The sequence below is a fragment of the Lissotriton vulgaris genome, chromosome 7, assembly GCF_964263255.1.
Source record: "Lissotriton vulgaris chromosome 7, aLisVul1.2, whole genome shotgun sequence".
Classification (NCBI taxonomy): domain Eukaryota; kingdom Metazoa; phylum Chordata; class Amphibia; order Caudata; family Salamandridae; genus Lissotriton; species Lissotriton vulgaris.
Genome location: NC_141695.1, coordinates 1,267,347,963 through 1,267,362,107, shown reverse-complemented (window position 1 = coordinate 1,267,362,107; position 14,145 = coordinate 1,267,347,963). Strand labels below are relative to the sequence as shown.

At 44.1% G+C, this 14,145-nt stretch overlaps 1 protein-coding gene across 1 annotated transcript in view; it reads right to left on the bottom strand.

The window, feature by feature from the left end:
- Window positions 1-14,145, bottom strand: part of KDM3B (lysine demethylase 3B) — a 1,298,224-nt gene that overhangs the window by 674,119 nt on the left and 609,960 nt on the right. Inside the window, exon 11 of the mRNA XM_086931831.1 lies at window positions 4,989-5,141. Within this exon, the coding sequence (XP_086787957.1) occupies window positions 4,989-5,141 (153 nt within the window). The remainder of the gene's footprint in view (window positions 1-4,988; window positions 5,142-14,145) is intronic.

Here is a 14,145-nt window from a genome sequence, read left to right as displayed (position 1 = left end):
ATAGATGCGTACATTGAGTGTAAGGGTGAATGGATAAATATATGGATGAATGAGTGAAAGGCTGGATGGATATATGGATGGATGAAAGTGTAGTGAAAGGGAAGATACATGGATGAATGAGTGAATGGATGTAAGGATGGATGTTTGAAAGAATGGTAGGATAAGTGCAAGGGTGAATGAAGGGATGGGTGAGTGGATGGATAGGTCGAAAGTGGATTGATGAGTGAAAGGATGGACGGTTTATTGAAAGGGTGGATTAAGTGGTGAGAGAGTAGATGAATAGATGGCTGAGTGGGCGGGGATAGATGGCTGAGTGGGAATGGTGGATAGATGGCTGAGTGGAAATGGTGGATAGATGGCTGAGTGGGCGGGGATGGATGGATGGGTGGGTGGGTCAAAGGGTTGATGGATGGATGGATGGGTGGACAGTTGAGTCTAAAGGTGGATGGAGGAATTAGTGATGGGTGGATGGATATATAAGCGAAACGGAAGATATACGGGTGAAAGGGTGGATGGACGAGCAAAAGCATAAATGGAGGAAGTGAAAGGATAGGTGGATAGATGAGTGAAAAGGAGGATAGATGGGTGGGTGGATGAGTGGAAGGATGGATGAATAGGAGTGAAGAGGAGGATGTGTAGAGTGAAAGGATGGATGGATGAGTGAAAGGAAGGCTGGATTGATCAGTTGGGTCAATAGGTTTGGAGATGGCAGGATAGCTTTGAACAGAGGCTTCATGAACACCACACTTTTCAGCTACAGTAGAGGCGGAGCTCTTGATGGGCCTCTTCTGTCTGCGGCTCGGCAGACAAAGATTCGTAATTGTGAAACGATGAATGGATGTGGGTGAAAGGATGAGTGAGTGAAAGTGTGGCTGGCTAGATGGATGGATGGATGGATGGATGGGTTACAGGGTTTAAGGATTAGAGAGCGAAAGGATGGATGAGTGTAAAGGATAAATGGATGGATGAGTGGAAGGATGGATTGATGGATGGGTTGAAGAGTGGGTGGAAGGATGAGTGAAAGGGAGGGTGGATAGATGAGTGAAAGGGAGGGTGTATGGATGAGCAGATGGATGGATGGTTGAAATGGATAGGTTTGGAGATGGATGGGTAGGTTTGGAAATGGATGAGCGGATGGACTGACGGACGAACAGTTTGGTGAAAGGCTAATGGATAAAAGACTGAATGGGGGCCAATGTAAAGGTGAAATGCTAGATATCAGTGTGTTAAAGGATGAATGGATAGATGCTCAGATGGAAGAGACAAGAGAGTTATTCTGGCGAGGATTCCAATTAATTTTTTGCTTGCTTGGTGTCATAAGAACTTTGGATCAACGTAGTGGGTATTTTAATTTTCTGGTTACTCACTTGGCCTACACTATGCTCGTTTCTCTACCTTGGGATTATCAGGTAGGCGTGCTGCTGTATGCCAGCGTGTTCTTACTAGACCGTTGGTATTTGGTCTCATAAAGGCCATATTGCCATAGAAATTCCTGGCACTGAACAAAACTACTTTATAAAAGAGCACACATGAAGCCAGCTCACAGATAGGAAGAGATAGCATTTTAATAAAAGCACAAAGTATTGGTTAACTCAGATTTAATTAGGGGCTCAGTTGTTAGTCACAAAGGGCACCTATGATATATGACTTTGTATTCATGCAGATCTACGTTTTTCATGAATTCACATGAATTTCCTTAAGTAGGCCAGGAAACCGTAGTCCTAGAAAATCTTTGTGAATTGCATCTTAGCATGAGCAAATATGAATATGCCCCAGCGGAAAACTGTTGACTGTTTACAAGTTCACTTTTTCTCCAACCACATTTTTCCCAGCCATGGAAGAAACTTTACTTCTGCCATTGTCAGGGGTAAATTGCCGACCTTTCTCAGTATGGGAAAAGATTACAGAAGAGCTGGTGAAAAACTCCAAAATTCAAATCTTTCTATAGTAATAGCCTGACATAACCAGAAAGGCTATTATCAGAGCTCTTCTATAAAGAGATTGCAGCCATTATTTGACGGCGCACTACATGGCACCAAAGGGACAAGTGGATTTTGTTACAGGACATGTAGATTTATGAAGCTACTTGTCCCATGGACAAGTACATATTTCATAAAATTCCACACCCCTGCAGGCCATAAACAACTTAGCCTGCCTTTCCTTAAAAGTCTTTGTATTAATCCGACGACATGACGAGCATTCCTCGACGTCGTGGTCATACGATGGGCTCCAAAGGCAATCTTCATGGGGGTACGCAACAGACATAGGGCCTCCCACATTGCCTACAGGGTTTAGAACCAGGCTTCTTTGGAGTTGCCATTGTGCAGAAAAAGTTAACACGCAACTGCAACAAAGTAGACTACAAAGAAATGGAGTCCTAGAAAAACCGTTTTGCATCGATGGAGCAGAAAAAAGGGAACCTAAGTCAGCATGCTGTCGAGGTATTCTTATGGCTCCGATGACATCCTACGGAGTTGAGAGCGGAGCTGTACTATTGTGAAATCCTCATTGACGTGGAAGAGCTATGAAAAAGTTTCTGTGGAATGCTCCGCAAGGGGTAATTCAAAAGGAGAGGAATCCAAAGGCAGATGTATCCATCAGAAATAGATTTATATTAGTGCAAGCATATATTATTTAGAATAAATAATTGGTTAATACCAAACAAGGTATTGTTGACTGCAGTTTGAAATATTATTAAAAATAAACCATATGACATACTATCAACCAGGAGCCTTACTCGTACTGAAACTTCTGTTTCATGGGCATTTTCATCAATTTAATGCACTAGCCTTTGCCCCCGGAAGGACACTACAGGCTACAATTCAAAATCTGTATCCTTCCATTAGGGCAGGATCCAAGAAAAAGGGTTTTTACGGGCCAGTGCTGTGTATTTTGGGTTCTAGGAGGTCCAAGTTGCTTGAAGGTGGCAGATTCGCTTACTTGGCTTAAAAACAGGCTGCCCATTTTATAATTTGACAAAAGGGTTTCAGAAAGTGAAGGAGGTAACATTTCTTGCCTGAAGGCTTGAGTTGGCTTTTAAAAAAAGGAGGCCAATATTTTTTTAAAATGTTGCCTTTTTAAAAATGTGTGCTAAAATAATAATAGATCCGTCGTGATCATTAACTTCCAATGATGAAGAACCCTATATTTCGATCCCAACAACAAGCATTGGCATAGCTAATATGTCTCGCCTTTGGGACCTTATAAGTGTTTAGCCATGCAGCATTTTTTCCTAAATGTTGTGCAGCCAGGAATTGAAGAGCTATACAACTGCTGCACACTAGTTCAAGTAGTCCGATTTAGAAATATATATAAGATAGTTTTGTGCCACTGGTACAGGCTATGTGTGGATGTGTGGTAACAGCTGCTTTGTAATGGCAGTTTCCCCTCCAGTATGCAGTAGGTTTACCAATATTATATGGTTCCCTGATAGCTCTGTCTCGAAGGCCGCAGTTCTTCAGTCCTGGATTTTCTTTGAATAATCTTGTGCATTCTGTGAGTTTCAGACGGTTCCGGTTCGCTTAAGTTGATTGAATCGAGCCAAGAGACCACAAACAATAGTGTGTAAATGAAAAAGTTTGTGTTTCTGCTTCTTTTTGTACTGTTTGAAAGGAGGGCTAAAATCTACTGTGCTTGTGAAATTGCTGCTCTGAAATCTATTTTTGAAGTAAAATGAATGCTTATTAAACTTAATCCTACCTTACTACCAAGAGTGTATTTTTTAAATACATCACCATAACCAAACACTTTTCAAATTGTATTATAATTGTATTTATATAGCGCTTACTACATCTGTAGAGTCATTTAAGTGCTTTACTGCGGGTAGCGGGCTACTCCGTACCCAAGTTAAGTGGTTAATCCAAATTTATTTCGGTTATTAGTTATTGTTTATTGTTGGTTGATGGAATTAACTAATCGCTCACAGCAAGTTACGCCACACATTGGCAGGCGGCCGTTAACCTTAATGCGGCCGAGCGGCCGGCACAGTGAGGCCCTCCAGTGAAGGGGGTGGGGGGAGGACTAGGCCTATGTTTTCATGTACTGAGCGCTCCCAGTCCAATTGTGAGGTTACAAACCACTGTCTATCGACTAGTAACTATAGGCAAACACAGCTACCAGCGTGCTTTTGAAATTTGCTGTCCCCAGATGTGGTGTGTTAATGCAGTCCATGCAGTGTCGTTCTCTGCTGTGTTTTTGTCTGCTGTGCACAAAGCCCACTGTTTTTCTTTCTGACACTACACGAGAAGCAGGGACCGTATTTCAAAATGTCGGGAAGTCCATTATTTGCAATAATAGAAAATAGAGCAAGTCTCATGGGCGCCAAGGAGTCTTACACATCCACCTGTGATATTTCAGAGACTTTAATGTTGATATGTAAAAAATGTAAAGATTGATTACGTAGGGATATGTTGTGCACGAAAAATACCAGGCTGGAAAAGGATTCAGTAAAAAAAGGCAATGTTAAGTCAATGCTATAAAGAAGATATAGTGAGCGTGCACATGCAAGCGTCGGAAGGGTTTAATCAAAGAAAAAATGCTCGCAACACGCCTAACAAAGAACAGTGTCCCACAAGTGGTGTGAGTTCTCTGTAAGGAAAAAAACAAGGAATGTAGATGCCAACCTGTGCGCAGCTGCTCGCTCCCGCAAGCAAAACGCTGAGGGAGTGAACCTTTGCTAAAGAGGTGGGACAGGTGCACGCTTTTGGCCATTTACGTACTTTCATTATTGAAAGACGCACGCAAAGGCCAATTCAATGTGTGGGAGGAGTCAGACCCACACAGAGAAGTTTAGAGTGCTCACAAGAAGCCTCCCATAGAGCAGCGCATGCACGCTGCGCTAGGCTCAACTTAAAAATAGCATTTCAGTGTACATTGTGGACTTTTTTCATATAACAATTATTTTTCTAAACTGTAGTTAAACATCCTAACAACTGATTCCAAATAAGTTCCAGCATTAGACAAGACGATCTTCCAACAAGAGAACCTACCTGTTCGAGGTCGGCTCTTCCTCATACGATAGCAGTCTAGACAAACGCCAAATCCACATTTACGACAAACCCAATGAATGTTGAAAAGCGTTGTCTCACAAACATCACACATTTCTCGCACGCCACGCACGGCACGTTTCCAGGCCACCTTTTCTAGAAAGAGAAAAGAATGTCATGTACAGAAATAAGACCTGGAAATGTTTTACATAGTACATAAAAGTGTGCTGACACCCATTGGTTTACATATCAAGAAACAAGTAATAGGTGCAGACGGTAGTTATAAAATTTTGTACTCTGGGTGCAGACCATATGAAGAGCCAGTACGACTCATTTTGATGTCGAAAACAAGTCGGCAGTACACCAAAAACGTCCTCTATGTTGGATGTAAAACTTGAATTACAGTTAAGTACAAGTTTCTTTTGCAGTGTGAAACATTTTAGCTACACAAGCTGTGTGTGGATTATGTTACAGTATTACACCCATGTGGAGCTAAGAGTAACGGTAAACATGTTTAACACAACTAACAAAAAACAGCTTTCTTTTGAGACTGGAGTTTTACACAGATGTAAAGGAATGTGTGTTGACCATGCCATTTATGGAAACTGCCCATAAAACCAACACTTCACATTTCATTCTAGTAGAAGGGACCTAGGTTTTGTGTCATGATTTTAGCTTGACAATCAAAAACATTTGTTTTATTTGAGCAATCCATCTAGCAGAAGTTTCATTAGTAACAGCATTTTCTGTAGTTTGAGGTACATGTAACAAAAATTGTACTGTTTTCCTACATCTAATGTATGTAGACCTTTTAGTCTCTTAGTGGAACGGCGTTTGCTGAAAAAGAGATAGCAGCAACACAATTGGTTGACAGGAAAAGGCAAAACCTTCTTTGAAATAAACCTTCAATGTGTTTTACCGCTTTATCTATTTTTAAGGCTCCTTAACTGAACGTGTCTGTAGGGAACTCCATATTAACTAAGGTATAGCTATCAAGAAAAACTTGACTTACTTTAAGCACCTGTTCAGGAAGAACAGACATTAATTTTAACACCAAACAGATTCCATTTTGATGCTGGTACAATATGCAGAGGATTTATTTCTTTGCACCCTCTAAGAAGGACAAGTGTACCTACCTTCAGTAACGCCTTATCTGGTAGAGACATGATCTAGCCGCACATTCCTTACCGTAGAACTTAACAGGCATCAAACTGGATCAGGAAGAATTTTCCTGAGAAGCACCCCTGCACGTCGATAGGTGGTGTCGGTAGGCTTCCCATGACATCTGCATAGTCAATATAGGCTCCACATGGGCACGCTGACATCAATACTTTTTACAAATTTCCACACCAGAAGAACGGCGCCATGAAGTTGACGGACAGTGGTGTGTTTAGACAACTAGGGCACTAAAGGGGAATAGCCCTGACATTAGGAAACTGATCACAAGTGCAGGGAGGTGGGGTGGGTTGGTAGGGAATATGCAGATGTATCATGTCTCTACCAGTTTAGGTGTTCATGAAAGTAAGTAACTTGTCCATCTGATAACATCTGGCCAAAGATTCCTTACCTTTGAACAGATACCGTAGGAAGCTGGCTCTGTATATACTATACCAAAGTAAGGTATAGCGTGCACAGAGTCCAGTGGAACCCCAAAGGTTGGCAGAGGTAAAAGTAGATAATAGCTTACTCTCTATTTGTGGTAGTGTGGAAGAGCAGTAAGGCTTCATCAGAGGATAGTGTTAAGCATTTATTTTACACCTCAGACAAGAAATTATGTCACACACTCAAAGACTGAACTCAGACCAATTTTGTTTGTATAAAAATAGGATGCTCTTTAAAATTTGTCTGCCTTTCTGGATGATTAATAATTGCCTCTCCTCCGAAAGAAACACTTTTCCTTGCTCGTAGTCTATCAATTGCTCCAGGTAGTGTATCCTTTGTGTGGGCAGCTGTGACGATTTCTCGAAGTTCACATGGAGGCCCAGTTTTTGACAAAGACCTAAGCATTGCTGGAAAGGATTCCTCACGCTCTGGGTAGAGGGTCCTTTCAGCAACCAATTGTCCAGGTAAGGGTAAACCAAGATGCCTCTGCGTCGCAGAGCAGCTGCCACCACCGCCATGCACTTTGAGAACACTCAGGGAGCTGACTTCAGTCCGAAGGGCAGGACTTTGAACTGATAGTGGGACGATCTGACTACGAACCGTACGTATTGCCAGTGATGCTAACTTATCGGTACATGAAAATAGGCATCTTGAAGATCCAGCGAAATCATCCAAACCTGTTGCGGAGGTGAGGATATATTTTGTGGAGAGCCAACATGTGAAATTTTTCTCCGTTTCATGGACTTGAGTGCTCGCAGATCCAGAATGGGCCTGTAATCCGATTTCTGACCTTTTCTCTTTACCAGGAAACATCTGGAGTAAGCCCCTCGACCTCTTTGGGATTGTGGACTGCAGCACTTATTGTGCCACCCTTAGGGGCCCTGTACCCTGACCCCCACCCACTGCCTTTGCAGGCTGAGTGTCTCAGTACAGAACTAAACAAAGAGTCGACAAGGCACACATCCCTGTGTGCCATGCCCACAAAACCCACTGCCCTGGCATTTACCAGTCACCCCTCTAGCTGGGTGCCCTATGCCAGTGGTGTGGGCACCGGTGCATGAGCCCTGTGCCCCTACAGTACCCAGGGCCATTCCTGGGCACTGTAAGTGCAGTGATGCCATTAAAAGTATATGGTGCTGGGAGGTTCTCATTACCAACTCCACAGCACCATAATGGCTACACGGAAGACTGACAAGTTTGATATCAAACTTCTCAGCACATTAAACCCACACTGATGCCAGTGTGGGATTGAATGTAAAATGCACTACAGAAGGCATTTTAGAGATGCCCTCTGAAACCTAACCTACAAGCCACCTCTTGTCTGAGGGGCTGCCTAGGCTTCCACACAGCAGACATGTTGCTGGACCCCTGGGTGGAGAGCCCTCGTTCTCCTGGGCCAGCAACAATGCACATCCAGGGACGAGGTGCCAAGCCTCTTCCCCCAGGATGGGCAGGGGGAGCTTCAAAGGCATTCCGCCCTTGTGAGCTTCTCCAGACCATTTGCTGTACCCAGCAACTGGCCCCCAGCCGTTCTGACCCCCACTCGGGTGGGAAGACTACATCAGGAAGGGGGGTGTGCCAACCTGTGCCAACTTCTCAGGTGGGAGAAGCGAGGTGAAGCACAACCCCGGGCATCTTGAAGATGGGGAGCCCTGCCCAATCACAGCTAGGCTCCTGCCCCCTTCCCACAGGAGAGGAGCAGGATAGGGGGTGTACCCACCCCAGGGCAGGGACCCATTGGTCCCTGCCCTTGCCCCACCTGTAACACCCCTAAATTTAGTATTTTAGGGCACAATGAACCTTCCTTCCTCAGATCCTGATTCGCAACAACAAGACCAAGCAAGAAACACAAAGACCTGCCGTGCAGCTGCTAACAAAAGGACGACGACCACTGACTTGGCTCCAGAACACTACAGGCCTGTTGATCCTTGAAACTGCTTGTGCGAAACTCCAGTGTCTCCAGCGGACAGCAACCTTGACAAGCCCGGAGGACCTGCCTGCCTTGAACCTTCCAAAAGACTGGGACTCCCATGAGCAGTGGCTCTGCTCCAACAGCAATACCCCTGGTGCTAGCCAGGAACCGCAAATCCAGCCCACTCTGGACCCGCCAAGCCTGGCCTGTGCCTGAGAGATCCAAGACCACGAGGACGTCCTCCCGGCGACGGGGATGCTAAGTCCAGTGCCCAAAGACCCTTCTCGACTATGCCTGCAGCCTCAGAAGCAGGGACCCCTTCAACTGCGACCAGCCAAGTGTAAGATTTCCTGACACCAAAAGACACCCTTGCACCTGGCACCCCACAGCCCCCTGATCCCTCCTTTGGGGTACCTACATCTTCTCCAAGATCCCAACTTACCTCTCGAAGTGGTGGTCGCACCTGAAAAATCTCCGTCCCCGAGCCTGTAGCCTTTGTTCACTTTGTAACTTTACCGTTGGATAACATTGAACGCCTGACTGCTCAAAAGCTCCCTGCACCCAGCTGCCAGAGTACCACTGGAAGTGCAACTACTACCCTACTCTAGTTCCCCACTTGCCCTGAGTAAGTGACCAGGAGCTCAGCTCCCACAGCCGCGTGGCCTGCCTACTTGCAGCCCCCAACCAAAGGCCCCCACCCTCCATTGGATTGCATTGGGCCTACTCTCTCTGCACCCGGCTGCCCCTGCGCCGCTGAGGGTGTAACAACTGTACCTTTCCGACCCCCAGGGACCCCCCCCCCCCCGAGTCTATTCCCAGAACCTTAACTCCACCCGCCAAGTACTCACCTGAAAGCAGATATCTCACTTTCCTTCCATAGGCTAACATTGACTGGTTTTCACTGAAATTTCTTTTTAAGTGTGGAGTTTTGAAACTTTAAAATGTTCATCTAAATTCAGCCAGATAACGAATTCCGAAATACTCACCGCAAAAGTAATCCTAACTGTATTTACCAGTAACTTGAATATTGAAATTTCTACTAAGTATCGACTGTTGCAAACTAGAAATATTACTTAAAAATCGTACCAAATACTGAAACGAAATGACTTACCTGTCTTAGGTAGTGGTCCCAGTGCTGAACCTAGGAGTCCAGTACTGGATTACAAAAGTAACGAGAACCTACTTTACCTGGGACTTGAATTTCCTTCCAAAGGATAACATTGCTAGTTATTCACTGAAAAATTTGTGTCAACTTTGAAAATACAGTTATCTTCTTTAAAAATCACAACTGTAACCAGTACGCTTTTACTTAACTGTTTACAGCTTAGGTCCCGGGACTGAATACAGGATCCAGTCCTGTGGTTAGAAAAGTAATCCTTAAAGTAATCAACTGCATTAATGTAGAAAAACCCATTGAGTTCAATGTTAAATTGTGTTTAGAATTGTGTTGCCTATTTCAACCACTGTAGCTATTGTACTACAAAGTCTAGTGCCTTTCTGCAAAGTTATTACCAAAGCCTCTCATATTGAGAAAAGTATATTTTGATGCCTGTTGGTTCTAAAATAAAACAATTATATCTTTTGATATAAAAACATTTGGCCTACAGTTCAGTTCTTGTGTGTGAAACCTTTTGCTGACTGAGTGCGTACAACAAATGCTTTACACTGTCCTCTGATACTACCTTACTGCTCGACCAAGCTACCACTTTGGAGAGTAAGGTCATACCTGACTTTAGCCTCTGTTATACCTCTGGAGACTGGGGACTCTATACACACTGTACCTTACTTTGGTCCAGTATATATAGAGCCACTTTCTTACAGAGTCCCACAAGCTCTATCATAGAGTCCCAATAGAGCTGATGCACTGGAGAGTTTAAGCATGGATGCAGAAGTACCACATACTTTTCTACCCCATGAACCTTGTGTCCGGTGGTGGATGGGACTTCAGGAAGGTACTTCTTAAGATATCTCACTGGCGCAATCTTGAGTGTGGCCAGGGTAAGGAAGATATCCATGACCGATTTAAGTAGCCCCGGTACCAATGGAAGCAATGGTTGAGACTACGTCTTCTGGTTCAAGGTTTCAAAAATAATATAGTACTCTGCTGAATAGGCATTGGAATGTTCAGCTTGCTAGCCCCCCTGGAAAGCACGTCCTGGAATGTGCTCACATCGTCCACAGGAGAGATTCTCGATGGTGTCCTGTCTGTAAGGGTGGGAAAGTATTCCCTTTTCAAGGAGTATGCTGAGGAGGTGGAAGGCGTTGGAGATCTGCGCCTCCTCATTCTGCTGCGTGATCTTGATCTCCTCCTGGAAGGTGGTTCAGGAGAGCAAGTATGAGCTCTACCTCTTGGCGGAGAAAGATCTGCATCTTGCGCTAGGTGAGCCAGAAGGGACCTATGCTAAGGACTCTGACCTCGCCTAACTTCCTAGTGGTGTAGGTGTCGCATCCATCTGGGAGAGAGGTGAATGGATGGAGTCTTCTCCCTAACGGGAGAACGCCGTGTGGAGGGAGACTTCCATCCTCCCTGACGAGTCTCTAACGATTGACGTACAGAGGGGGAGTCTTGGCTACTTGAGGACAAAATAATTACCTCTGGGGAACCAGACCTTGCATGGGAATGAAGGGAGCCTGCTCTTGACGTTGATGAAAGACTGAGTGAAGCTTACAGGTACCAATACTGACTGAAACCTCTGCCTCGAATTCGTCCGGGACAGAGATCTTTGTCTCTGCGTCGACTGTCTTTCCTGGCGGAGACCTGCGCCTCAACGCCGATTGTCCAGACGGAGACCTGTGTCTCGACATCGCATCTACTTCACTTTAACAGAGGGCTCTGCCTCGACTTCGAGCAGCGCACCGACGGAGACTCCGGTCTCAACGTCAAACGCATCCTTCGACGGAGACCCCGGTCTCAACGTCGATCTCCTCTTTGACGGAGGGCTCGACGTCTAACGCCTTTCCTTCGACGGCGGACTTCGTCTCGATGCTGGCTGTGAAACAGACGGAGACACCTGCCTCAACGTAGTGTGTCTTGTTGATGTCGATGGAAACTTCTGTCTCAACGTCAAGTGAAATCCAACGACCTGTGCTTTGACGTTGATCTGCGTTGAGACGCCGACTGGGACTTTGGTCTCAACGTCGAAGGAGACTTACGTCTTGAAGTCGATGATGGCTGCCTCGACGTCGATAGTCGCTGAAATGTTGAAGTGGAGGATCTTGTCTCGACACCGGACGCTTTTCTAACGCCAAAGGAGACTTGGCCCTTGAAGATGAAGGATAGCTCTCCTTCGCCACGGTCCTCGAAAACGACTCCGCCGCCTGTACCTTAGACGTTGCGCCCGACGCCGAAGGGGAACATTGGGGACCTTGGTCCTCGACGTCGAACGTATTCCCTTATTTCTCCTTAAAAGAGATCTACCCCTTCTGAAAGGCCAAAAAGACGGATCCTCTCCCTGTCTTTGATGGTTCTCCTAGATAGCTTCTTGCAGTGTTGACAAGAGGCAGGAGAGTGAGACTCTGGGAGGCAGAGAATGCACTTTATGTGTGTCTGACTTGGCCTTCTTTTTGCCACAGGCTGGACAAGAGTCAAAGAAGGCATTTTAGACAGAAAATAAATATTTCTGCCACAAAAAAATTGTTTAAACCGTACTCTGATATCAAAAGACGTTGAGTGAGAGTAAAAAACTCACAAAAAAAGGTCTGACAGAAAAGCCAAAAAAGAGAGCTGTGAATACAGGGCCCTGACACAAGGAGCCGGAAAGAACAAATGACCTGTCACCCCTGAGGCATGATGGGAAGCTAGAGGTCATGGCTGCCTTAAAGGCATGCTGCCAGTTTTTGTTGAAATTCTTTTATTTTCTATGTTTAATTGCAATGCAGCCTGTAGGCTAACAATGCCTGCTTTTCTTTTGCGGTTTACTCATTTAAAACAGAGTTAAAGTGCTTCTTTCCCTCATGTGTTTTTTATATATATTAGGTATATTTTCAAAAGAAGTGTGTATTTTTATTACATTGGTTAGCCTTCTAGAAGTGGGCTGCATTGGTATGAGAAAAAATAAAATACTCCAACCAATACCGAAGTCCTCCCGTTTCACAAAAGACATGGACCCAAAATAAGTGCTCAATTTCCTTCATTTCTGGACGTCATGACGCGTTTCAGCTCACACGAGCCTTGTTCACTCGAAATTGCCCAATTATTTCACAGTGCTTTTAAAGTGGTAGTGCAGAAGAACTCTAATGACCACGTGACCCATATTGTAATGGAGATGGAAAAAAATCCTCGCCTAAGGTTAAGTATAATTTCAATGTATCCCCGTAAAATCATTAAAGCACTGTTAATTTGTACAATACATATTTAGGAGATACATACATTACTTTTCTGTACAGGTTGAATCTCTAAATTGGATTTAAGACTATGTTAGTATAATACAAGGTGAAGTCGTAAAAATCCTTAAGGTAAAGCGATACTTCTAGTATAGAACCGTGTACCGAAAAATACTAGAAACCAGTTCCAAATAAATGTTACGTAAGCCTGAATCAGTGCAATATGTGCAAAGTGCAAAATGTGCCCTTTCTTGAATGACAACTGTTACTTAAGGGACTAAGTCATTTGTTATGATTATACCCAAAACCCATACCATAATTGTATGTATACACATATGCATACATATATACACATACATACATACACACACATACATACAAATACATATACACATACATACACATACATACATATACATATACACACATATATATACATATACACACATATATATATATACATATACACACATATATATATATACATATACACACATATATATACATATACACACATATATATACATACATATACACACATATATATACATATACACACATATATATATACATATATAAATACACACATATATATGCACACATATATATATATGCACAGGGCGGGCGATATGAATGTCAGCAGCCCTACATGCCAAGAACAGATGCATACTGGTAAGTAGCATATTCGGTTCGAGGCATGTGGGCTGCTGAATTCATATCTGTGCATAGAATACATAGCAGTCCCTCCATTAACGGCGGCCGCCCGTGCCAGCTGCAGCAGTTTGGAAAAGTGTTTTCAGAACAGCCTGCCCTACAGCTGCCTGCTGTTTGGAGTGCACATCAACACAATAATGCAGAGTAAGTGTGTGTGGTAGACCATGTGGCTGCTCTACATATGTCTTCCAAAGGAATATTTCCAAGGAAAGCCACGGAGGCCCCCAACTTTCTGGTGGAGTAGGCCCTTAATGGAATGGTGAGAGTACGCTTGGCTTTCAGATAGCAGATCTGAATACATTTAACGATCCACCTAGCTATACCAGCCTTGGAAATGGGGTTACCTTTGTGTTGTGGCGCCAAGGCAACAAAGAGTTGTTTAGTTTTCCTAAAATCTTTGGTCCTATCAATGTAATACATCAGGGCCCTTTTGACGTCAAGGGTGTGGAGCATTCTCTCCGCCAATGACTCAGGATTTTGGAAGAAAACAGGCAATTCAATAGTTTGGTTAATATGGAACTGAGACACTACCTTAGGAAGGAATTTAGGGTTTGTGCGAAGCACCACCCTGTTAGAATGAATTTGAATAAATGGCTCTTGGATAGTTAG